Below are 27,523 nucleotides of genomic sequence, written 5' to 3'. Positions count from 1 at the left end.
AGTAGAGAGCCATCTGGTATAATAATATTAAGCAATAATTTGGGTTTATGCCATTGTTTTATTCAAATTCTAACAATCAATAACTAGATGAAAGTAGTTAAAGTCAAATCCTTTTTTTCATATATCAAGAATCTCTTTTCATAGGGAGGCAACATTTTTTAGATCGAAGAATTGATGTCTAATGGTTCTCATTTAACTTCCACCCATCTTCTCTCTTATTTCTAAAGGGAGTGACTCAAAAACATATTGTTCTACAATAAGACCATTAACTTTCAACAAAAAGCACTGTCCTATTTCCAGTGGGAGTTTCTCCAAGTGATTTCCTTGGAGTTCCAAATGAGAGAGTTGGGTGAGCTTTGAGATCTTTCCACTGAGGGATGAGATTAAGTTATTGCTTAGCTTCAGAGTCATAAGTTTAACACATTTGAAGAGCTGATCTGGAATGACTTCAATTCTATTATGACGCAAATCTAAAAAGTAGAGGTTTTTGAGATTCCCAATATCAGATGGAATGACAGAAATGTTGTTGTTTTGTACATCGAGATAATACAATTTTTCAATACTGAAAAGGATTTTTGGCAAAACCTCAATCTGGTTGTTGGATAAATAAAGATACTCAAGCTTTTTGATTAAATTAATTGTTGGTGGAATGACTTTGATCATGTTGAACCAGAACTTCAAACAATTTAACCTCTCTAGATATTGTAGATTGGAAATGTCTTCAATTTTCGTGAGGTTGTTCCCTTTAAGGTCCAGGACTTGAAGTTTGGATAGAGTATAAATGGCTGTTGGGATTTTATCTAATTCACAGTTGTGCAGTTCAATTTGGGTCAGGTTGACCATTTTCTTTAAGATACTTAAGCTCAGAAGCTTGGTTTTATCATTGTGAATGCAAAGCTTCAGCAAGTGAAATGCAACATCGATGATGGTGGAGGGTATTTTAGAGAGACTTGTTTTTAAGTAAAGAACTTTCAAGGAGCGGAGTCCTTTCATTGATTCCAGTTCTACAGCCTTCTTTTCAATGGCTAGCTTCCCAGTAAGATAGAGTTCTTTGAGCTGGATCAATTTGTAGATCCAATCAGGAATTTCTTCACGATTTACATATTTAACTCCCACTTTTTTGAGTTGGTTTCTCAGCCATATCAAAGCTGAGGGGGTAACTTCAGTTACACAGTGCGAGAGCCAGACTTCTTCCAGTTGGCTGAGTTGAGTGATTTTGTTGGAAATTTTAACATTACTACAAAGTTCCAGCTTTAAGACCTGTATCTCAGTAACATCATAGACTGAGTCAGGAATTCCTGATAGCATAAAGAGGTACAACTCAAATTGGTCCTTCTGAGTTTTTGTTAAATGCTTTTTCACTTTCTCCACAGTCCAATCATTATTCAAACTTAACAATTTTAGCTTTTTCTCACTCACTTCTGAGAGGAAAACTGCAAGACGCTTACAAAACAGTGTATCATACTGATCTATTAAATGCATCAAGAAGGCAAAGTCATTTGTAACATCTGGGATATCACTGAACTGACTTTCTCCTCGTTTCTCAAAAGAATATTGTTTCAGTGGTTTTCTGAAAACCCAAATTAATGTATGGATGCAGAGTAACCAATAGATAACTATCAAACCTAGATATAACAAGGCCATTTTCCCAATGAAACGAGCAGTTGTGAAAGTACATCTGAAAGTCTTGTAAAAAACCAGTGACAATGCATTAGGCTCACAAATATTGTAAAATTCAATAATATAAATATAGGCTGGAAAGTAACCAATAATAATTAAGCAATATATTGTTTTGAACAATGTTTGCCCAGCATATAATTTATAGATTGTATCTTTCTCTTCAACATGGAGTCTAAATTTCCTCACTTTCTCAAACAAAGCTTTGGCTTGCTCTGCATCCTTCTTGTCTAGGGATGAATCAGTTTCCATTGTGTTTGATTGAATGTGTGTGAGAGCTTTATTAGCTGATTGATCAATTTTAATATTAGTCTCATCAGCTTCATGTTCTGTGGTCTTCTGTGGTTCCAGGACCTTCTCCACTTCACTGGCATCAACAATGACTGCAGTTGATAATGCCTTGGATGTCCATGGTGACTGCAGACATTTCTGAAGAATGGCAAGAAATTGTTGCAGTTTGGAGCTTGTTTTAGGATATGTAAAACAGAAATTACTACACATAATCAGTCCAAGTGTATGGAATAAAATTAAGTAAGAAAAGAACCTGGTGAACCAAGGAATTTGATTGTGACACACTTGATTGATGTAATAGTATTGCCAGGTATATAACTTTGTAACTCTTCCTTGACTGATTTGAGGAGACAAGGTTGGGCTTATAATTATTTGTTGATTAGTACTGGCATGAGAAATTTCTGGAGTATTTTTCTGATTTGATTTTATCTCGCTTGCCTTGCCATCTACTTCATTAATATATGGCAAACATAAGGTATCATCCATGTAAAGCTGTATGCTGCAGCCAAAGATAGCCAACAACAACATAATGATGGTAAGATAGTCCATGAAAGTGTCCCACCAAGGTTTGAAGACTCTGAAGGCTGGTTGCTTGTTTTCCAAAGATGAAACATCAGAGACAGTAAACATATCTGAAATAAATGTAAAATAATGGTATTTGAACCAAACATTTTGCAAACACTTGAGATGGTAGTCTTTTTTCCATCATGCATTTTATTTAAAGTTCTTTCACCCAATAACGTATCTGACAGGAATTCGGTCATGCTGCATTGTAATTGAGATATTTGACATAGAAATTTAAATAGGGCAATTCAAAATAAAATTATAAACATTATATAGAAGTAACATATGCCAAGTCTGAGATGGTCTGATCTAAATTTTAACCACTTCAGCTCCACTGTAATTCCTACCTATCATGTATATGGCAATAAAATATCAAGGGTCTAAGGAAGTATGGATCTTAGCCACATGAATGGAAACCAGGTTTCATTGTAGGAACTATGACTTCGTTCAGAGAGGGAAGTTATGTAAGTCTTGTAAAACAGTATGATTATTTTTTTAAAGCAATTGACATTTGAGTATATAAACACATAAGAATAGGAACAAAAATGTGCTATGCTGTCTTTTGAGGCTGCTCTATTCTGTAAGATCCTAGTCTCAACTTGATTCCACCATGGTCAGAAATTCACCAATCTCAAACATGATTATTCTTAATGGTAGCATCCTAGTTCTTTAGACAAGGCCCACCCTTCTGAGGGAAAATACACCTTCCTGATTTAAGTGGCTATTACATTATCTTGAAACTGTTCCCCCCTTCTTTTAGAACATTGTCACAGTACCTATTTGTCAACCCCTCTCAGTTTGCTATTCAATTAAATCTCATTCTTCTAAATTCTTGTCAGAACTGTTACATTTTGTTCTCTTTTCTCCCAAAAAATCAATCTAATTAATATCTACTGCACCATATATCCTTTATTAAATATTTCATATTTTCAGGTTAACTTCATATTCAAATAATTAGATTTTTTTTTCTGCTGCATCTGTATCTAATCTCCAATGTTTATTGTACACCCAGGATTTCCAGATCCCTTTGACCATCAACATTCATTCTATTTTTTTGTTCCTCCAGTGCAATAGATAACTTCACATTTCTACACAATATCTTTCTTTTTCTTTGGCTTGGCTTCGCGGACGAAGATTTATGGAGGGGGTAGAAAGTCCACGTCAGCTGCAGGCTCGTTTGTGGCTGACAAGTCCGATGCAGGACAGGCAGACACGGTTGCAGGGGAAAATTGGTTGGTTGGGGTTGGGTGTTGGGTTTTTCATCCTTTGCCTTTTGTCAGTGAGGTGGGCTCTGTGGTCTTCTTCAAAGGAGGTTGCTGCCCGCCAAACTGTGAGGCGCCAAGATGCACGGTTTGAGGCGTTATCAGCCCACTGGCGGTGGTCAATGTGGCAGGCACCAAGAGATTTCTTTAGGCAGTCCTTGTACCTTTTCTTTGGTGCACCTCTGTCACGGTGGCCAGTGGAGAGCTCGCCATATAACACGATCTTGGGAAGGCGATGGTCCTCCATTCTGGAGACGTGACCCATCCAGCGCAGCTGGATCTTCAGCAGCGTGGACTCGATGCTGTCGACCTCTGCCATCTCGAGTACTTCGACGTTAGGGATGAAAGCGCTCCAATGGATGTTGAGGATGGAGCGGAGACAACGCTGGTGGAAGCGTTCTAGGAGCCGTACGTGGTGCCGGTAGAGGACCCATGATTCGGAGCCAAACAGGAGTGTGGGTATGACAACGGCTCTGTATACGCTTATCTTTATGAGGTTTTTCAGTTGGTTGTTTTTCCAGACTCTTTTGTGTAGTCTTCCAAAGGCGCTATTTGCCTTGGCGAGTCTGTTGTCTATCTCATTGTCAATCCTTGCATCTGATGAAATGGTGCAGCCGAGATAGGTAAACTGGTTGACCGTTTTGAGTTTTGTGTGCCCGATGGAGATGTGGGGGGGCTGGTAGTCATGGTGGGGAGCTGGCTGATGGAGGACCTCAGTTTTCTTCAGGCTGACTTCCAGGCCAAACATTTTGGCAGTTTCCGCAAAGCAGGACGTCAAGCGCTGAAGAGCTGGCTCTGAATGGGCAACTAAAGCGGCATCGTCTGCAAAGAGTAGTTCACGGACAAATTTCTCTTGCGTCTTGGTGTGAGCTTGCAGGCGCCTCAGATTGAAGAGACTGCCATCCGTGCGGTACCGGATGTAAACAGCGTCTTCATTGTTGGGGTCTTTCATGGCTTGGTTCAGCATCATGCTGAAGAAGATTGAAAAGAGGGTTCTACTATTCCTCCACACTTCGTTTTCCTGTTACTTTTTTTGAATTCTCATAACTTACTTTCCCATCTCTCTTCATATTATCAGTGAATTTTGATACCTTACATTGGTCCTTTCTGTTATATCTATATGTGATTGAGACCCCAATCATTAATCCTTCAGATAACTAGTTGCAGTTTGCCAATTTAAAAACAAACTATTTATCCCACTCTCTATTATCTCTGTAAACAAATCCCACTGGCCTTTTCCATGGGTTTGAGAGTAATGTTACAGCTTATCAAATTTTTTTAGAATCCAAATACTCCCTATTTCTTGACTCCACTAACCAGTAAATTTGACCTAGAGGATATATATAACCATGAACATGAAACATTGTGTCATGTTAAGGACATGAACTATTTATTTTCACAAAGTGTTGACCTATTGGTTTATTGTCATAAACATTGTACAATGTACCTATGAACCAAAACTTTTACTTCCCGCAGCTGAACAGATACCTCAAAGCAAAAAGAAACAACTTCGATATGTATGTTAAATTAAAAAGATAATAAATAGAAAAGATAGAATAAATGCTCACATTTACCATTGTAACAGGGGAAAAAAAAGTGGTGTTACATGGTGTAGACTAGTGGTTTTCAAACTTTCTTTCTACTCACATACCACCTTAAGTTATCCCTATGGCATAGCTGTTCTGTGATTAGTAAGGGATTTCTTAAAGTGGTATGTGTGTGGAAAGAAAATGTTTGAAATCCACTGGTGTAGACAGTCCTTTTTATGAACATAGAACAATACAGCACAGTACAGGGCTTTCAGCAATATTGAGCTGATTAACAGAAGTTAATCTGTGAACAAGGGCCATTATAAAGAAACTGTTCTTTCCAAATATGTGGTAACAATGGAACATTTCTTCAGTGAATTAGTGGGATTCTTTACAGCTGATGTGATATTAAAATACAAAGGAGGAGTGCTGGTGTTTCCACTCCGCTTTTGGTGCTTGATCCACCATTCAATAAAATCATGATCGATTTGCGATCAATCCATCCTTTCTCTAAATTCTTTAATACCTTTGATTAGCAAAATTCTGTCATCCTCAGATATAAATGAACAATTGAAACAGCAGCATTTGGAATTAGTATAATTACTTACTCAAGACAGATTTTTAGATAGGTTTTCCTGGAAAATACAGAATTTGTCTTTTACAACCTCTAAAAGTAAAAGTATGATTAGTTAAGAGAGTAAAATAAACAAGTCATGTTTCAATGGTTAATAACATTCCACTGACACCTGAGAAAATACAAAGTTCCAAGGAATGATTGGGTTTAGAATGTTTTCATTGATGACATTGAAACAAGAACTTCTGCTTGTCTTCAATATTCCATTTCTTTAAATACATCCAAGTTCTTGACCATACAAATTGAAAATGCTACTTTTGCATGTCCTGAGCTGCTCTCCATTCATTAAAAATCTATCAACTTACTCTGTTTATCTGGATGGGCTCTTCTCACCCAAAACAAGCATTTATGATTTGGCCCCTGTTCAAAATTGGAATAATTAAGTCAGAGGCAATCATCATTCTAAAAAGGGCCAGCATATGTGCCCTTGATAGATTTACTGTACATCCTACTTGGAAGCAAGTGCATATCATCATAATTCCAGTGGTTTTTAATCAATACTAATAATTATATATTTTTTAAAAATTGAAATTACCATGACAAGATTTGAACTTTCATTGCTAGATTGCGGGTCCAGGATTATCAGGCCAATAATTCAGGTGCTGCAAAGGTTAACCACTCCATCCTGACCACCTAAAGAATGATGCCTCATACTTTCAGACTATTGTTCATTGACTTCAACTCAATGTTCAACACAATTATACCTCAGAGGTTGATGGATACAATTTCCTCACTGGGACTCAGTACCCTTCTCTGCAAATGGATCCTGGACCTTGATTGAAAGACCACAGTCTGTCCAGGTTTAAAAAAAAAATTTTTTTAATTTTTCACACTATGAACCACGCTAACCAAAATACACACAAACATTTCCCTCTTGAATATACACAGTGTCATTTTCTCCCCTTTTTCCCCCTCCCTTCCCTCCCTCCCTCACCCCCCCTCCCAACGTTCAACCTATACGATACATTAAACCCATTAAACAATGTCGTCACACAATGAAAATAAACAAGAAATTTGTGTCTTCTACTTTTACATACTGGGTCAATTCATTTAGTCTTCTGTCATTTTAGGCGGTGGAGGTCCACGGTAGGACTTCTCTGTTGTGTTCCATGTACGGTTCCCAAATTTGTTCGAATACTGTGATGTTATTTCTTATATCTTATTTTTTCCAATGGAATACATTTATTCATTTCTATGTACCATTGCTGTATTCTCAGGCTCTCTTCTAATTTCCAGGTTGACATAATACATTTTTTTTGCTACAGCTAAGGCTATCATAATAAATCTTTTTTGTGCTCCATCCAAATCGAGTCCAAGTTATTTACTTCTTATATTACTTAGAAGAAAGATCTCTGGATTTTTTGGTATGTTGCTTTTTGTGATTTTATTTAATACCTGGTTTAGATCTTCCCAAAACTTTTCCACTTTCTCACATGCCCAAATTGCATGTACTGTTTTCGTTTCCTTCTCACAGTGAAAACATCTGTCCGATACTGTTGGGTCCCATTTATTTAACTTTTGGGGCATGGTGTATAGCCTGTGTAACCAATTATATTGTATCATGCATAACCTTGTGTTTATTGTATTTCTCATAGTTCCGGAGCTTAGCTTTTCCCATGTTTCATTCTTTATCTTTATGTTTAGATCTTGTTCCCATTTTTGTTTGGGTTTACAGCTTGTTTCTTTGTTCTCTTTCTCTTGCAGTTTGGTGTACATATTTGTTATAAATCTTTTAATTATCATTGTATCTGTAATCACATATTCAAAATTGCTTCCTTCTGGTAACCTCAGACTGCTTCCCAATTTGTCCTTCAAGTAGGTTTTCATTTGGTGGCATGCAAACATTGTACTGTGAGTTATACCATATTTGTCCTTCATTTGTTCAAAAGATAATAATTTATTTCCCAAAAAACAATTTTCTATTCTTTTGATCCCTTTTCTCTCCCATTCTCTATTGTGAAAGGGATTAGTTGATTTTGCGTCAATATTAATTTTGGTAGTTGATAATTTGTTTTATTCCTTTCTACGTGAATCTTCTTCCAAATATTGAGCAGATGGTGCAGTACTGGTGAATTCCTATGTTGCACCAGCTTTTCATCCCACTTATATAGTATATGTTCAGGTACCTTCTCCCCTATTTTGTCTAGCTCTAATCTGGTCCAATCTGGTTTTTCCCTTGTTTGATAAAATTCTGATAGGTATCTTTATTGTGCTGCTCTATAATAATTCTTAAAGTTTGGTAGCTGTAAGCCCCCTTGTTTGTACTATTCTGTTAATTTATCTAGCGCTATCCTCGGTTTCCCCCTTTTCCATAAGAATTTCCTTATTATTTTCTTTAGTTCCTTGAAGAATTTCTCTGTTAGGTGAATTGGTAACGATTGAAATAGGTATTGTATCCTTGGGAAGATATTCATTTTAATGCAATTTACCCTTCCTATCAATGTTAGTGGTAAGTCTTTCCAATGTTCTAAGTCGTCTTGTAATTTCTTCATTAATGGCTGATAATTTAGTTTGTATAGCTGGCCTAGATTATTATCTAGTTGTATACCTAGTTATCGAATTGCTTGTGTTTGCCATCTAAATGGTGATTCTTTCTTAAACTTTGTGAAATCCACATTATTCATTGGCATTGCTTCACTTTTATTTGCGTTGATCTTGTACCCCGATACTTCTCCATTTTCCTTCAATTTCTTATGTAATTCTTTTATTGATATTTCTGGTTCTGTTAAGTATACTATGACGTCATCTGCAAATAGACTGATTTTATATTCCTTCCCTTTTATTTTTATCCCTCTTATTTTATTTTCTGTTCTTATCAGTTCTGCCAGTGGTTCTATAGCTAACACGAACAGTGAGGGAGATAGTGGACATCCCTGCCTAGTTGATCTGCTTAATTTAAATTGTCTTGATATATATCCATTTACTGTCACCTTCGCCAATGGTCCCTTATATAATGCTTTAATCCAGTTAATATATTTCTCTGGTAGGTTGAACCTCTGTAGTACTTTGAATAAATAATTCCATTCTATTCTGTCAAAGGCTTTCTCTGCATATAAGGCAACTGCCACTGTTGGCATCTTGTTTCCTTGTACTGCATGGATTAAGATAATGAACTTACAGATATTGTCCGTTGTTCATCTTTTCTTAATAAATCCAGTTTGATCTAGTTTTACTATTTTTGGCACACAGTCAGCCAATCTGTTTGCTAATAGTTTAACTATTGTCTTATAATCTGTGTTAAGTAGAGATATTGGTATATACAATGCTGGTGTTAGTGGATCTTTCCCCGTCTTTGGTATTACTGTAATTATTGCTGTTTTGCATGAATCTGCCATGTTTTGTGTTTCTTCAACCTGGCTCATTACTTCCAGGAGAGAAGGAATTAATAAGTCTTTAAATGTTTTATAGAATTCTATTGGGAGTCCATCCTCTCCCGGCGTTTTATTGTTCAGTAGTTTTTTTTTAATATATCCCGTGTTTCCTCTATTGCAAATGATTTTATTAATTTATTTTGCTGCTCTTCTTGCAATTTCAGAAGTTCAATTTTAGCTAGAAACTCATCTATTTGTCTTCATTCCCTTCGTTCTCAGTTCAATATAGTTGCTCGTAGAATTCCTTGAAGTTTTCATTGATCTCTGTTGGGTTATATGTCCTTTTTCCTTGATGCCAATACCGTTCTTTTAGTTTGTTCCGTCTTAAGCTGCCAAGCTAGTATTTTGTGCGTTTTTTCTCCTAGCTCATAATACTTCTGTTTTGTCTTCATTATGTTCTTCTCCACCTTGTATGTTTGTAGTGTTTCATATTTTATATTTTTGTCCGCCAATTTTCTTCTTTTTGTTGTATCTTCCCTTATTGCTAATTCTTTTTCTGTACTTGCTATTTCCCTTTCTAGCTGTTCTATTTCCCGATTTCTTCATCTTAGTTACATTACTTATTATCTGCCTTCTGATGAACGCTTTCATTGCATCCCATAGTATAAATTTATCTTTCACTGATTCCGTATTTATTTCAAAGTACATTTTAATTAGTCACTCAATGAATTCTCTAAAATCCTGACTTTTAAGTTGCATAGAGTTTAATCTCCATCTATACATTCTCGGTGGGATGTCCTCCAGCTCTATTGCTAATAATAGGGGTGAGTGATCCGATAACAATCTAGCTTTATATTCCATTTTCCTAACTCTCCCTTGGATGTGGGCTGACAACAGGAACAGGTCTAACCTTGAGTATGTTTTATGTCTACCTGAATAATATGAGTATTCCTTCTCCTTTGGGTGTTGACTCCTCCATATATCCAAAAGTTGCATTTCCTGCATTGATTTAACCATAAATTCGGTTACATTGTTCTTTCTGCTAGTCTTTTTTCCAGTTTTATCTATCTTTGAGTCCAAATTAAGGTTAAAGTCCCCTCCTATCAGTATATTCCCCTGCGTATCTGCAATCTTCAAAAAGATATCTTGCATAAATTTTTGATCCTCTTCATTAGGTGCATATACATTGAGCAAGTTCCAAAATTCTGAATATATCTGACACTTTATCATTACACACCTCCCTGCTGGATATATTATTTCCTCCTCTATTTTGATTGGTACATTTTTATTGATTAATATAGCTACTCCTCTGGCTTTTGAATTATATGATGCTGCCGTTACGTGCCCTACCCAGTCTCTCCTTAATTTCTTGTGTTCCACTTCTGTTAGATGTTTCCTGCACGAATGCTATACCACTTTTTTCTTACTTCAGTAAATTTAACAGCCTCTTCCTTTTGATTTGGTTATGTATTCCATTAATATTTATAGTCATATAGTTCAACATGGCCATTTCATACTTTGTTTACCTCTCATTTCCACTTCCTCATCACCACCTTTCCTCCTTATCCATTTCTGTTTTGTTTTAACACACTAAGACAACACTTCTAAAGCATAAAATATTTCCTCTATTCCCACATCTAAAATTCCCCTAACGCCAAATGTCCTCCCCTCTCTGAGTTGCCCCTGGTCCCTTACCGGGCAACCACAACTCCCCTCTCCATTTGGATTGTGAACTCGCTCGCAAGCGTCAACTGATTTCGCAGTGACTGTTATTCTCTCCCACCCAGCCCCCTCCAGAAAAGACTTTTATCTTCACATATAACAAAGCTCACCCTCTTAATTCCCCCCTTGCTTCCTTTCTTCCCCTTCTTAGTTCTTACTTATATATTATTTTTCTTCTTTATATGAAGTTTGTCGTCATTCTTGTTCTTGTTACATCTCCTCATTTCTGTCTGTTTTGCAGGCATTCTGCAAATTCTTGTGCTTTCTCCGGATCTGAGAACAGTCTGCTTTGCTGCCCCAGGATAACTATTTTAAGCACCGCTGGATATCTTAACATAAATTTATAGCCTTTCTTCCATAGGCTCAATTTTGCTGCGTTAAACTCTTTCCTCTTCTTCAGGAGCTCAAAACTTATGTCTGGGTAGAAAAACAATTTTTGACCTTTGTATTCCAGTGGCTTTTTGTCTTCTCATTTTTTTCATTGCCTTCTCCAATATATTTTTTCTTGTCGTATATCTCAGGAATTTTACTAGAATGGATCTTGGTTTTTGTTGTGGCTGTGGTTTTGGGGCTAATGTTCTGTGTGCCCTTTCTATTTCCATTCCTTCCTGTATTTCTGGCATTCCTAGGACCCTGGGGATCCATTCTTTTATAAATTCTTTCATATCTTTGCCTTCTTCATCTTCCTTAAGGCCCACTATCTTTATATTGTTTCTCCTATTATAGTTTTCCATTATATCCATCTTCTGAGCTAACAACTCCTGTGTTTCTTTAACTTTTTTATCAGATTCTTCCAATTTCCTTTTTAAGTCATCCACTTCCATTTCTACGGCTGTTTCTCGTTCTTCCACCTTGTCTACTCTTTTCCCTATTTCTGTCATGATCATCTCTAATCTACTCACTTTTTCTTCTGTACCTTTTATTATTTTTATTTCATTAAATTCTCGTGTCTGCCATTCTTTTACTGCTTCCATATATTCTTCAAAAAATTTTCTATCTATGTATAGTCCATTCCCTTTATCTTCTATTTCTCTGTGCAGAGCTTGATGTTCTCCCTCCTCTTCCCCTGTGTCCACTCCAGGACCTGTGTCCTCTACCTCTCTTCCTTGTATCTGTGTCTCTTCTGACTTTCTTATTGGGCTGTTTATCTCAGTTTGCTGGGTTTTTTTTTTAATGGTGTCTTGATGTTGGTCCCCTTCCTCTGGGCTGGTCATCTGCTGTGTCTCTGATTCCCGTTTTTCATTCTCCCTCCCGTTCCCGTTATTTTCTATATCTTCCCGCTGGGAGCCCTACTGTTGGGTCTTTCTCAGATGTTCAAGCTGTGGAGTTCCACTCCACAGCTGGTCCCCCTCCCATCAGTGTTGTCTTTGTCGTGCACATCGCACATGCGCGATTCCTCATGCATGCATGGTTGCGCACCTCTGTTTGGGTCCATGAGCCATCCTTGTAGTCCTGCGTTCGGTGGGTCGCGACCCTTCGGAGTTTCCACTGACCTCAGGGAGTGGGCTCCTCTTTCCACAGTGGGTCCCTGTTTCTTCGTACAGGTAAGGCCTTCACCTTTCTCTTCTGGCGTCTTTCCTTCTTCTTTTCTTCCCGTTGTTTTTGGTCTTTCTTTCTTTGGTGCCATTTCCTCCACACATTTATTTTTTTTTATTTGTTGTGGTTTGTGTGTCTGTGGCTTTGCTTTTTCTTTACTTTTTTCCTTCTTTTCTGGAGAGGGCTGGTATTCTCCTACCGGCCACTACTCTATCACGTGACTCCTCCAAAGTCTGTCCAGGTTGACAGTGAAATCTCAACCCCCATCACACTGGGAACTGGCACACATCAGGGCTGCATGTTCACACTGCTAACTCATGGCTGCACTGTCAGGTTCAGCTCCAACAGAATCATCATTTGTGGATGACAAAAGAGTAGTTGGCCTCATCAGTAACAATGATGAGTTGGCTTGCAGAGAGAAGCCTGAGAGGCTTGTACAACGGTGCAAGAGCAACAACCCAAGACTCAACGTAGATAAGACAAAGGAGATGATTATGGACTTCAGGAGGATGAAGGACCACTCCCCATTATTTATCAACGGCTCCATCTTATAGTGGGTAGCAAAAATTTCCTTGGCATTCATTTAAAGGACAACCTATTACTGGACCCACCACACCTCCTTATCGGAACACTGACACTTCCTTAAGAGGATGAGGAAGGCAAGGCTACCAGCCACCATCCTAACAACGTTCTACAGAAGCACAATAGAAAATTTCCTGGAGCACAATAGAGAATGTGCAGTATGGTAGCTGCAAAGCTGATTGGAGATCAGTAGGGAAGGTGATTAAAACTGCTGAGAAAATCACTGGGGTCTCCTTTCCCTTTTTTGATGATAGCTACAGAACGTGGTGCTTAAGAGGGCTCAGAGAATCATTGAGGCACGACCTTCAAGGAAGGTCAGGAGCATAAAAAAACAGGGCTACCAGGCTGAAAAACTGCTTCTTCCCACAGGCGGTGAGATTTCAACAATCCTAGAAATCTGTAAATTATTGTTTTGTGTATTTAGTTATTTTGGATCACTATGTATATGTTGTTTGTATGTAGGTGTGTTGTGTGTTGGTGTGCAAAAAGATTCAGTGGTGCCTTTCACTTAAAAAATCTTTCATTACCAGGAAAACTTGTAATTTCCAGTTTGTAAAACAAAATGAAAGCACAGCAAAATAAATTATTTGCTCTCACTCTTGATACGATTTGCTCATGTTTGATTGGTTAAAATTATTAACTGTGTTTTATGTATTCCAATCAAAAGAAAGTAAAAGATTAAATACAACATATGCTGGGAATTGGGGACAAAGCAAAAAATGGGCACGTCAGGTATCATCTGAAAACATATGCAACCCTTTGTCAAAATATTGAAATGAAAGGTATACTCAAATGGTTAACCTTTTTTCTTTTCCCGTGGGGATGCTGTGCGACTTGCTGAGTCTTTCCTTGCTGAGCTTTTTGGGGATTTGTCAGCTATTGATTGCAAAGTCGATTTCCATATTCAGAACTTTGGAGAAAGAATAAATCAGCATGTCAGTATTTTCAAATTTTGTATGAAAATATAAAAGTTTGGGTAGAGCATTTGGAGTATAATACACTGTTTAGGAAACAGTGAAGGAAAATAGAGTGACAGCAGGAAAGACAGTAAAGTGAACTAGAAATGTTCCATTTTAATTATGCTCTTTACAATCTAATTATTTTGCTCATTTTTAAAAGGCAGTTAACGAGAATGAAGATCTCATTTGTTGTACGTACTCAAACTATTGGCCAACTGCATTGATTCTGCATGTTCAGACTCTGATCAACGGCCACATTCTTCACACTGCAGAATACCTCATTGCAGTTCTCCTGACAAAACAAATACACGCATGCTAACAAGTCTGCACAAAACAACATTCTTAGTTTGAACAAAAATACTTCTGAGAATAATGAAGCAAGTCCTTTAGGATTTCACCACCCATTTTATTTTAATTGGAATGAGTGAAAATGGCTCCTCCAGGGGTCTGGGTCACCACCAGCAATCAGTTGTAATTTTCAGCAATCATTAAACGTTGGTACTGACTGTGTATGCCTTTAAAATGAGACACACAATGTTCCCTCCTCATTAGGATTGCCGTATTAAATTAATGTAAATGCCTTGCATCCCTTTCGACATCACCGGATGATTTGGCTTCAAATTTTAATGAATTCCAAAATTCTGCTGGATTGTGTTTTCTTTAATATAATTTCATCCTTAAGATACAGAGAAGGGAAACATGACTATTCCAGCATTCACTGGTTAACAAAGGAGCGACTGAAAATTAACTCATCCAAATGAACAACCAAGAGCAATTAAAAATTTTTATTTGGTTTGCTTACATGCAAAACATTTATCTGTGAGTTTGGTTTGAGATTACAATTTAGTTTTATTCCTTTGGGATCAGAAATCAAAATGAATCTTTTATTTGATCACGCTCCATGCTTTATACAAGGTTCTCCAAATGTGGATGGGATATCTTGTTGGGAGTGATTAATCTAACATCTGGAGTAGCTTCCTGGTTAGAAATCAAATTTGCTTTGATTGGCATAGGAAGTGTCTCAGATAAGAAATCATCAATTACCAGGCCACTTTGTTTCAGTTTGTTACATTGCCCTATTTCTACTGGAAGTTCTTCCAAAGGATTCCCTTTGAGTTCCAATTTTGAAAGTAGAGAACATTGCTGAATCTTCCCACTAAGGAAGGTAAGTAAATTATTGTTTAGCTTCAGAGTCATGAGCTTCCTGCATTGGAAGAGCTCGTCTGGTAAAGTTTCCAACTTATTGGAACTCAAATTTAGAAATTTAAGGTTTTTGAGGTTTTTAATGGATGCAGGGATGACAGTCAAATGATTGTTGCTCAAGTCCAAGTAATGCAGCCTCTGATTAGTAAATAGACTATTTGGCAATGTCTCAATCTGATTGTCTGATGCATTAAAACGTCCAAGGTTACCTATGAAAGTAAAGGTATCTGGAAGGGAAGTAATTTTGTTGTTACTAAGATTTAGTGTAGTCAGTCTCGGCAGTCGTTGGAAACTTTCAAGTTCATCTACTCGGGTAAATTGGTTGCCCTGGAGGTTCAATTCTTGCAGATTGTTGAGACTAAAAATACCCTGTGGTATGTTCTCCAGATCACAGTTTTGCAGGTCAAGACGAGCTAAATTGAACATACCCCCCAAATGGAGCATTTCAAGCTTGTTCTTATTATTAAAAATTGACAGCCCAGTTAAATGGGATGCCACATACAGCATATTGAAAGGGATTTTCATGAGATTACTGTGAATCCGAAGGATTTTCAGATAACGAAGTTCTTTTAAGAATTCTAGTTCCAGTGTTTTATTGGCTATATTGATATCTCCAATCAAGGAAAGCTCTCTGAGTCTGGTTAGTTTGTTGATCCATTCAGGCAACTCCTCATGAATGGAAAATGTGACTGCCAGTGAATGCAATTGGTTGCCTAGAAAGAATAAAGCAGCTGGTTTAATAGTGACCATGCAGTTTACGATCAAAAGTTCTTCTAAATGGACAAGTTGAGTTACCTTGGTGCTTATCTTAATATCATTGCACAGTTCCATCCGTAAGGCTTGTAACTCTGTCACATCATAAACCGCTTGTGGAATTCCTGTTAACATGAAAAGTTGAAGTTCCAACTGTTCCTTGTTGTTTCTGATTAGCTGTTGTCTCACTTTGTCCACAGTCCAGTCATTATTCAGATTTAACAACTTCAACTTTTTCTCACTTGCTTCGGATAGAAAGATAGAGAAATGAGTGCAGTATAGGGGGTCATACTGATCGATCAAATGTAACAAGAAAGCAAAATCATTCTTTACATTAGGGATATCACTGAACTGGGTTTCTCGTTTTTCGAAAGAGTATTGCTTCAGGGGCGATCTCAGGATCCAGATGAGGGTGCGAAGGCAAAGCCCTGCATAGATGGCTACTAAAATCAGGTAGAGCATAATGATTCTTTGTAATAAAATGGCAATGCTAAGTGTACAAATAAAAATCTCATAACCCACCACAGCCTCTACACCAGGGCGACATATAACATCAAAGTCAACCTCTTGAATGAATACCATAAAGTAACACAAAATCACTAAGCATTGAAGAGTTTTAAAAATCAGTTGCCCAACGTAGAGTTTATATATGATGTCTTCTTTCTCGACATGGAACCTGAATGTCCTCACTTTCTCAAATAGGGCTTTGGCCTGTTCTCCATCTTTCTTATCCAGTAGCTGAAAGTGTTTCTTTATAACTGGATGATTCCGTGTTAGACCTTTAATTGATTCACTGATCCCTTGACCCATTAGCGTGCTTTTGCGCTTTTCTTGCGACCTGACATTCATTTTGCTGCTGTTCTCTGTAACTGCCAGAGAGAGAACATCAGTTGTCCAGGGAGACTCAAAACATTTCTCTAAGATGAAGATCAAATGCTCTATTTTGGAACTTGTTTTGGGATACTTGAACCAGAAGTTACTACAAATCATTAATGCAATGGTGTGGATCAATATGAAATACGAGAAGTGCTTTGGAAACCAAGGAACTGCATGAAAATGGCATGCTTGGTTGACATAGCGATATTGCTGATAGTCCAAATTCGTCTTGGTGTCTTTCACGGCGTAGACTGCGTCAACATGTGAGATTTTAATTTTTTTATTATATATTTTTCTATGAAGATCAGTTCCATTAAAATCCACAAGTTTGTCTGCCTGGCTTAAGTTAGCATCAATAGATGACAGGTCATTGTTAGTGGAATTAACTTGAATTGGTAAGCAAACAGTCCTATTTTTGTATATCTGAGTGGTGCCCGCAAACACACCAATCATTAACATTGTTATGGCCAAATAATCCATGAAAGTATCCCACCATGGTTTGAAGATCCGGAAGGATGGAGGAGATCTACTCACTGAGCTGATTTCATCCAAGGAAAACATTTCTAAATATAGAAGACAGATACCATTATTCTTAAAATAGGTTATTAGACTAAAATTAAATCTAGTATTCAAGTATATCTTAGAATTATCAAAAAATTACCAACAAAAATAGTGACCTTGAGAACATTGAACTTTGCAATCTTGAAATGCATTGTTTTGAAAGGTACCTGATTGACAGTCTTCTGTAGAGGCTACTGCAGCTAACAAAAACATTTTTAAATCATCCATTACTGCAAATATTTTTCCCACAGCAGATAATTCGACCCAGAGGATATAGGTTAAGTGAGAAGGGAGAGTCTATACCAGGAACAGGCTGCCAGAGTGAGCAATGGAAGATTGTACAATTATACTGTTCAAAAGGCATTTGGACAGATGTATGCCTAGGAAAGTCTGAGAGGGATATGGACCAAATGCAGGAAAATAGGACTAGTACAGAATGCCATCTTGGTCAGCATGAATAAATTGGGTGACAGGGTTCATTTGTGATCTAGATACAAGTTCTTGGTAAGACCATTGTTTTGCCTTCCTTAAGATGTAGCCAAAGGTTCGTTAGGCTGATTGCTGGAATGAGGAACTTTTCCAATGAAGATAAAATCAGTGACCAGGCCTACAACACCTATAGTATAAAAAACCATAAGACAGGAGCAGAAATAGGTATTCAGCCCATCAAATTTATCCCGCCATTCAATCATGAGCTGATTCATTTTCCCACTCAGTCCCAGTCCTCAGTTTTCTCCCCATAACCTTTGATGCCCTGGCTAATCAAGAACCCATCAGTCTCTGCCTTAAATACATCTGGCCTCCACAACTGTCTATGGTAACAAATTCCACAGATTGGCCATCCTCTGGCTAAATAAATCTCTGTTCTAAGAGGATAGACTTCAATCCTGAAGTTGTGCCCTCTTGTCCCAGACTCTCCCACCATGGGAATCAATTTTTCTACATCTAGTTGGTCCATGCCTTTCAGCCTTAGAAATGTTTCATTGAGAATCCCCCCCCCATTCTCCTAAATTCCGAGTACAAGCCAACAGCCATCATCTTTGTGAACTTCCTCCAAAACTTTTCCAATGTCAGCACATCCTTTCTTAAATAAGGAGTTCGAAACTGCTCACAATGTTCCAAAACACCAGTGCCTTATAAAGCCTTAAATATCACATCCTTGCCCTTATATTCTACGCCTCTTGAAATTGTTCAATTTTTATTATCATCAATTGTATAAATACAACTAGATGAAACAGCCTTCTTTGGTCCTTGATTTAAATTAAAGCATGCTGTGCTACGCTGTTAGCCAGAATCAGACACACACAAGGTAAAGACTGTACAACAGGCTTTAATCTGTAAAGACTTCAACAGAGCCAAGCTGGCTGTAGCTGCAGTAACTCTGAGTGAGGCTTCTGGAGGCCGGCGCAGGCTTATATCCCGGAGGGTGATTGACACCCGACCAGGTGGGGCTTGATCCATTCAGGCCAACTGATTGACAGCTGGCCAGGTGTTGTCCTGTCCCCTTACACTCCTACAGGTACAGAGGTTGCCCCCTGGTATGTCGAAAAGGAAGTGTGAGTACTCATCCACTACTGTGAGGAAGTAGACATTTCAGTTCGTGGAAGGCAGGGGCCCTTTGAAGTCCATGCCGAGACGCTCGAAGGGCCAAGTGGCCTTTACAACATGGGACTGGGGCGGGCGGAAGAAATGGGGTTTACACTCCGTGCATACCTGGCAGGCCTTGGTCATGTCCCTGACATCCCTGATGGTATATGGCAGATTCCGGGACTTATGAAATGGTACAACCTGGTGACACCCGGATGGCAGAGGGACCCAATCAATGCCTGCAGCCTGTCATCATGCATAGACACGCGTCCGAGAGAGAGCATCAGGGAAGTCGTTAAATTTTCCAGGGCAGTACTGGATGTTGTACCTGTAGGTTGCCAGCTTGTCTCTCCAGCGCAGGATCTTGCGCTGTGGGTAGTGTTAAAAATGAACGCCATGGCCTCCTGGTCCGTGAAGAGGGTGAATCTCCTTCCGGCCAGGTAGTGGCACCAGTGGCAGACCATTTCCACTATCACCTGGGCCTCCTTTTCAATGGTGGAATGCCCTAGCTCGGAGCCGTGGAGGGTCCTAGAGGAGAAAGCAATGGTTGAGGGTAGCGGCAAGGATTACCTCGGAGACATCACTCTCCACCTAGAAGGGGGAGACCTTATCCACGGCCTGCATCGTGGTGTCGGCAATGTCCTGTCTGATGCGGATGAAGGCTGCCTGCGTCGCAGGTGGGGGGAGAAAAGTTGTAGCTTGGGCCAGTGGGTGGATCTTGTCCGAGAAGTGAGGAACCCACTGCGAGTAATAGGAGAATAGGCCAAGGCACCTGGGGTGGGCCTTTAGTGTGGGGGGGGGAGAGGTAGCTCCATTAATGGGTGCATCCTTTCTGGATCTGAGCCGACAACCCCATCAGCCATGATGTACCCCAGGATGGCGAGGCAGGTGGTACTAAACACACACTTCTCCTTGTTGTAAGTGAGGTTCAGGTCCCCGGCCATCTGGAGGAATTTTACCAGGTTAGCATCATGGTCCTGCTGATCACGGCCGCAGATAGTGATGTTATCCAGATACGGGAATGTCGCCTTTAGCTTATGCCGGTCTACCATGCGATCCATCTCCCGCTGGAAGACAGAGACCACATTCGTGACCCCAAAGGGAATTTGGCGGAACTGGTACAGGCGCCTGTCCACCTCAAAGGCGGTGTAGGGCTTGTCCTTCAGGTGGATGGGAATTTGGTGATACACCGACTTCAGGTAAATTGTGAAAACCCGGTAGCGGGGTATTTCGTTGACCATGTCGGCGATCCTCGGCAGGGGGTAGGCATCCAGTTGGATGTACCAGTTAATGGTCTGGCTGTAATCCAAGACCATCCTCGGCTTACTTCCCCCTTTGACCACCAGGACTTGGGATCTCCAAGGGCCGTTACTGGGCTTTATGACACCTTCCACCAGGAGTCGCCACACCTCTGCCTTGAATGAAGTCCCTGCCTGCAGCGCAATAGTGTCTACTTCTGGCGGCAATCAGCTTGCAGCCTAGCATAAGATGTGGGAAGAGCGCTGGTGGGGTGATGCGTAGTGTGGAGAGGCCGCAGGTTGGCCGGGGCTGTTAGGTTGGCGTAACATGAGTGGAGGATGGAGCCTCCCGAAAGCAAGGGTGACACTCTGCAGGTGGCACTGGATATCTAGGCCCAGGAGGACTGGGGCGCAGAGTTTGGGCATGACCAGGAGCCTGAACCCTGTGTATGTCTCCCCTCCCATAGTTATATCGGCCGATCAGCGTCCGAAGGTACCAACAGTCATCCTTGGTGGCAAGGGTGATCAAGAAGGTGGTGGGGTGGACTTTTAATCTCAGGGAGTGGGTATGCTCAGGTGAATGAAGCTCTCGGTGCTGCCACTGTTGAACAGGCACTTTGTTATCTGCCCATTGACTTGCACATCCATCATAGAGTGCCCAAGGTCGTGAGGGATGTCCCTGGTCAGCGTGTTGGCAGCCAGGATCATCTCAGGGTCGGAGTCGTCGCTCTCCAGTTGTGTGCGGTGATTTATGGCATCCGGAGGCATGGGGAGCATCAGTAGGGCGGCCTGGTCATCGCCCGTGTTGACTACGTCATTCCCATTGTCATCGGGGGCCCTCTGTGTTGCCCAGTGCCTGGCCCAAGATGGCAGCGACACGTGGGGGCCCGCTGTGTAGCTGGCCTCCTTCCCCAGCCATGTTTGTTGCACTGCAGGAAGTGATGTCGTTGCGGCCGGTGGCAGTGACATCATTACACCATAAGCCGGAAGTGACATTGCTGTAGTTCCTGGCGAGGGCGGGGGCTGGTCCATATGCTCGGGCCACATGCTGTGATCGTTGCTGGTGGAGTCAGTCAGGGAAGGCAGAAGTTGTAGTGGGGACAATGGCGCCACCCGGCAAGCGCCCGTGGACGTGGAGGGGTCTGTGGGGTAGGTGGGGAGGTCATAGAGGGGTGCTGAGCTGCCAGCTGGCTTTGAGAAGCACACTTTAGCAAAGTGGCCTTTCTTGCCACTCTCTACTTACTTCACTACTGATCTATTAATGTGCAGTGGAGGATGGTTGTCCCTGGTCTTCCTGAAGTCCACAATCATCTCCTTTGTCTTGTCCATGCTCAGGCTCAGGTTGTCATTCACACCATATAATGAGATTTTCTACTTCTTTGTCGTGTGACTCATTGTTGTTGCTAACGGGGCCAACTACTATCATGACTTCTGCAAACTTGATGACTCCGTTGGAGCAAGCCAATCACACAGCTCTGAGGTGCACCAGTGTTCGATGTTCTGCTACTGTCCTGAATAGACTGTGGTCTTTCCTTTAGGAATTCCAGAATCCAGTTACAGAGAGGGGTGTTGAGTCCCAGCAAGGACAGCTTCTCCACCAGCCACTGTGGAATGATCATATTAAATGCTGAGCTGAACTCCATGAACATCCACTGCCTCTCCTTTATCTAGCTTGTTTGTGGTTTTCTCAAAAAAAATTGCAGGTTTGTCTTATCTGGCTTTAGCCTATCTTGTCATGTGCCCCCAAGTTCTCATTAACCTCATCCTTGACAATCAACTTCAACATCTTCCCAACTACTGATATCAGGCTAATCGGATGATGATTTTCTTTCTGCTGCCTCACTCCCTTCTTGAATAGTGGAGTGACATTTGTGATTTTCCAGATCTCTGGAGCCATCCTAGAATCTATGGATTCCAGAAAGATCATCACCAATACCTCCACAATCTCAAGAACTACTTCATTCAGAACCTGAGGGAGCAATCCATCTAGTCCGGGAGACATCCACCCTGAGACCATTCAACTTTCTGTGCACCTTCTCTCTTATAAATAGGAAGTGAACTCACTTCCCTTCCCTGATTCTCTTGGACATCTTGTACACTGCAAATGTCTTCCACAGTGAAGACATTTTAGCTCCTCTGCCATTTTCTTGTCTCCCATTATTTTTCCAGCAACATTTTCTAGTGGTTCTACATCTATTCTTACCTCCCTTTTACTCTTTATATATTTGAGGAAGCTCTTTGTATCCTCTTTCATACTTCATTTTTTCCTTCCTTATGAGTTTTTTTTTAGTTACTTTCTGTGTTTTTAAAAACTTGACTATCCTCTATCTTCCCACTACATTTTGCATCTTTGTATTCCCTCACTTTTACTTTTACGTTGGTTTGACTTCTCTTGTCAGCCACAGTTGTGACATTTTTCCATTCAAATTTTTCCTCTTTTTTGGCATTCATTTATTCAGCAACTTCCTCCATTTTTGCAGAGACTCCATCTATTGCTGCTCTGCTAGCCTCCCTACTAGCACCCCCTTTCCAATCCAATTTGGCAGGTTCTTCTCTCGTTGTAATTCCCTATACTCCACTGAAATATTAACATATCTGACTTTAGTTTCTTCTCCTAACCCTGTTAGGGTTAGGGTTAGGGTTAGGGTTAGGATCACTGCCCCAAGCTCTTTAATTACCTCTGGCGCATATACAACACCCAATCCAGTACAGCCAATCCCCTAGTAGAATCATAGAACATTACAGCACAGAAACAGACCCTTCTGCCCTTCTAATCTGTTCCCAACTTCTTCTGCCTAGTCCCACTGACCTGCACCCAATCCATAACCTTCCCATACATGTACCTGTCCAAATTCTTCTTAAATGTTAAAATTGAGCCTGCATTCACCACTTCAGTTGGCAGCTCATTCCACACTCCCACCAATGTGTGTGAAGGAGTTCCCCCTAACATTTTTCCCTTTCACTTATATACCATGTCCTCTGGTTTGCATCTCACCTACCCCCCCCCCCCCCCCCGTGGAAAAATCCTTCCTATACTTACTCTGTCTATACCCCTCAAAATTTTAAATACCTCTATTAAAGCCCCCCACCCCCACCCCCATTCTTCTACGCTGAAGTGAATAAAGTCCTAACCTGTTTAACATTTCCAGTAACTCAGTTCCTAGTAAATCTTCTCTTCACTTTTTTTCTATCTTATTGGCATCTTTCCTGTAGTTAGGTGTCAAAAACTGCACACAATCCTCTAAACTTGTCCTCACCAATGTCTTATACAACTACTAGAGCATCCCAACTCCTATACTCTTTACTTTGATTGATGAAGGCCAATATGCCAAAAGCTCTCTTTTCAACCCTATCTACCTGTGACACCACTTTCAGATCCCTCTGTTTTACTGCACTCCTCAGTGCCCTATTGTGTATGTCCTTTCTTGGTTTGACCTTCCAAAGAGCAAAGCCTCACATTTATCTGCATTAAATTCAATCTGCCATTTTTCAGCCCACTTTTCCAGCTGGTCCAGATCCCTTTGAAAGCCTTCCTCACTGTCCACAATGCCTCCAATCTTAGTGTAATCAGTAAATTTGCTGATCCAATTTACAGCATTATCATTGCTCTAGATAATTAACAACAATGGTCCAAGCACCGATCCCTGAGGCACACCAATAGTCACAGTTCTCCTGTCTGAAAATAAATCATTCACCACCACTCTCTAGCTTCTCCTGTATAATCCACGGTGAATCCAGTTTATACCTCACCATGAATACCGAACATTTGAACCTTTCTAACCTCCCATGGGGGACCTTATCAAAGGCCTTACTACAGTCTATCTGGTAATCTCAAAAAACTCATCAGTTTGAAACACGACCTACAACAAAGCCACATTGACTATCCCTAATCAGTGTCTGGTGTTATGAAATAAGATAATAAAATTATGTTAAAAATATATCTTAAAAGGGTAAGATTTTGAGGTTTAGTTATCAGATCACATTTCACAAACATCTCATTTGTCATACAAGAACTATACAGTTGGGTTTGCAGAGACAATGGAAATGCTTGTGAAAGTTTCACAAGTAGGTGTTTATGGACCAGCATGTTTGGACAGTGTCCAGGGTCAAGAACTGAGAACTCTTTTGCTTTTAAACTGATGCCAGGGTTTTAAATGTCTGAATGAAGTTTGTTGTCCTAAGAGGGGCCACATGGATTTGCAGAGAGAAAACATCTATTGTTTGTTAGAGTATTCTGCAATAGTTTGTGTGAAGGCTACAAGATGGCAGACCTGCTGCAAGACCCCATTTCAAGATGGGTTTTGCGTTCTGAGTTTAGCCTATTCTAAATCTCTGTAGTCAATTGTAGAGGTTGTGGATGGTTATTGTGTTTCTCCTGAAATAGGGGAAAAAGAAGGACTCCTTGTGATAACCTAGAAGAAGAGATTATCATTTGGAAAAACCCAAGAGGGTTTTTTCTGTCAGACACTTCAGTTGCTGTAACAACTTAAGTTAACGTTCCAGAGCCTGATGAATATAATAACTGTTTAATTCTGTGCACAGTAAGGAAGATTGCCTGATACCACTGAACTTGGAGAAGTGAACGATTGGACAATGAAAAATAACTTTCCTGAACACATAAGCATTACATACATGTGCATTTTGAATTGGAAGGGGGTTAATTGTAATAAGTATTGATTTTATTATTCTGTATTAAGAAAATAAAATTATTTTTGATTAAGTAGCCAATGTCTTGGTGAATTTCTGTTGCTGCTGGTTTTTGAGTCCTTTGGGCTCGTTAACACTAGATATCCAAAAACCTGTATATCTGATTTCTTAGAACACCTTACAATAATTTGCCTTCTACTGACATCTGGCTCACCGGCCTATAATTTCCAGCGTTACTTTTGGAGCCTTTTTTAAACAGCGCAACAATGTGAGCCAATCCTCTGGCACCTCACCCTTGGCTAAAGAATTTCTAAATATTCCTGCCAGGGCTCCTGCAATTTCTATGCTAGCCTCCCTCAAGGTCCAAGGGAATATCTTGTCAGGCCCTGGAGATTTATCCATCCTTATTAGCTTTAAGACAGCTCCTCCTCTTTAATCTGTATAGGTTCTATGACCTCACTGTTTGCTTTCCTATCTTCCCAGTTTCCTGAGTAAATACTGATGCAAAAAACCCATTTAAGATCTCCCCCATCTCTTTTAGCTCCACACATAGCCAACCACTCTGATCTTCAATGAGACCAATTTTGTCCCTTACTATCTTTTTGCTCTTAATAGACCTGTAGAAACCTTAGGATTTTCCTTTACACTGTCTGCTAAAGCAACCTCATGTCTTCTTTTAGCCTTCCTGATTTTTTTAATACTCCTCAAGTACCCCATTTGCTTCATTGCCTATACCTACTATACCCCTCTCTCTTCTTCCAAACCAGATCCCCAATATCCCTTGTGGGTTCAACAATAAGCTACTTGAAAAAGCCATCTTGTGGATATTTACAAATTTTCTCTCCTAAGATCTCATTCCAATCTGATTTTCCCCAAACTACTTGCATGTTAAAATCTCCGATGACAACCATAACATTATCCTTCTGTTGGAATTTGTTGTCCATGTCCCAGGTTTGTATACAACTGCCAACAGTTTCTTTTACCCTTGCAAGGACAAGAATGAGATATCTTAGTGAAACAAAAATTATCAAAGAACTTAACAGAGTAGATGTTTGGAGAATACTTCCCCTGGAGTATGGAACCAGGATTTACAGTCCTGAATAAATTATTGGACCTTCTGGAATGAGATGAAGATATATTTTATCTAACATAGGGGTGTGAACCTTATAAGTTCAAAGGAATCCTCAGTGATAGTGTTGATAATGGAGATCAGTTGATCAATGGAATAATATATACATTACCACTGTTGGAAAGTGGGCCTGATATAAATAGGCTGGCAGGTTTGGTCATGTGGTTTTCTCTTGCTCCTTTTTCTTAATAACTGTGCCCATTGATGAAGATGCTATCCGGGTAAATTGATTATAGTCATAAAGCCTCAGCAACAGAGGAACTAATAAATAAAATTTTCAAAAAAAAACCCCAGAGGAATTGATGCAAATGTGGAGAGAATAAAATGGATGCTTGATGGAGATCTCTTACTATTCTGTAGCTATGACATATATACCATAAAAATCATATTTAATGATATAATCTTTGTATTTTGAAATAACATTCATCTTTACTTTATCTCTTCTTTCTATTCTACTTTTCTGCTCTAGCCCAGTCTGCCTCTTACCATTCCATGGGTGACTTTAACAAAGCAAACGTACCTTTTGTAAGAAAATTCTCATTAATGAATGTCTACAACCTTTGGATTAAGCAGCAGGTCATTTAAACCAGTTACTATTTTTAAAAAAAACAAATCTGGCCTTCATTAACCATTCAGGAAAAATAAAAGCTGGAAATTGGTTTTCATCAGTAGTTAATTCTAACTGTAAGAAGCTTCTTGTCTGCATTTACTGTGGAACTTGGTGTTCTCTTGTTCTAGTTCAGATATCTGAAAAGTGTCTTCTAAGAGTAGTGGTAATACTGGCTGTTGTTATTTATTGCATGGAATCTACAGCTCTCTCATCAGTGTTTAGAGAACTTTCAATTGGTTCTAATACTTGTTCTGTTTAGAATGTCTTTTGTGATGTTCACTAGAACTCTGAATATTTCAATTTTTTTTAAAATGTGGATTTTGCTAGGTTCTATCAGAAGGCCAGACCTGTGATATAATTGTTTGGATATAATGGAATAGAGCAATTAGCCAAATCCTTGTTACTTCAGAAACCTAGATTCTGACCTAACTCCAACTTATTGGAGAGAAATTTCATTTACTGACAGCAGTTTTAGTGGCCTCAATTCAGTTACCACTTGGCTAGGGCCCAATAGCAGTAACCAATATTTACTTCAACACTAACTTATGATGTGACAGAAACTGACAAAAGATGTTACACTGATTGATTGACAAATTGATACAGAAGGCGATTTCCATCTTCATGTTTAGTAAAATTGTCGCGTATTACACAATTAGAACTCGGAAACATGGTTCTTAACCGTTAATACCATCAGACTAACATGGCTACTGACATACAGAGATAAATATATGGAGGGGTGACATCATGATGTAGGCATCACATCATGATGTAAGCGTCATGATTGACGGCAGGGTGGGTATATACTCTTCACCCCCGTGCAATAAATGTTGAATGGGCCCCCTCTAACTACCA

General features: G+C 39.7%; 1 protein-coding gene and 1 long non-coding RNA gene across 2 annotated transcripts in view; one reads left to right on the top strand and one right to left on the bottom strand.

Annotated features, from left to right (window-relative positions):
• LOC138736857 (uncharacterized) overlaps positions 1-27,523 on the top strand; it is a 75,265-nt gene that overhangs the window by 9,638 nt on the left and 38,104 nt on the right. The window lies entirely within an intron of this gene.
• LOC138754052 (uncharacterized) lies at positions 39-26,859 on the bottom strand. The gene is made up of 6 exons (XM_069917801.1): positions 26,582-26,859; positions 21,529-21,889; positions 19,376-19,575; positions 14,980-17,462; positions 6,263-6,317; positions 39-2,600 (listed from the first exon to the last, which is right to left on the bottom strand). The coding sequence occupies exons 2-6, from the start codon at positions 21,612-21,614 to the stop codon at positions 193-195; spliced, it is 5,232 nt and encodes a 1,743-aa protein (XP_069773902.1). The 5' UTR covers positions 21,615-21,889; positions 26,582-26,859; the 3' UTR covers positions 39-192.

The sequence above is a fragment of the Narcine bancroftii genome, chromosome 1 (genome assembly GCF_036971445.1).
Source record: "Narcine bancroftii isolate sNarBan1 chromosome 1, sNarBan1.hap1, whole genome shotgun sequence".
In the NCBI taxonomy this organism is placed as follows: Eukaryota; Metazoa; Chordata; class Chondrichthyes; order Torpediniformes; family Narcinidae; genus Narcine; species Narcine bancroftii.
This window is presented reverse-complemented; position numbering and strand designations above follow the sequence as displayed.

Excerpts from the sequence above, each read along its gene's own strand:
- LOC138754052 (XM_069917801.1), bottom strand. The coding sequence starts at position 21,614 with ATGGACAAGACAAAGGAGATGATTGTGGACTTCAGGAAGACCAGGGAC. Across the intron at positions 19,576-21,528 it reads ATTAATAGATCAGTAGTGAA|GACCCTCCACGGCTCCGAGC; the intron begins GTAAGTAGAGAG and ends TTTCTCCTCTAG. Across the intron at positions 2,601-6,262 it reads AGCCCATCCAGATAAACAGA|ATATGTTTACTGTCTCTGAT; the intron begins GTAAGTTGATAG and ends CATTTATTTCAG.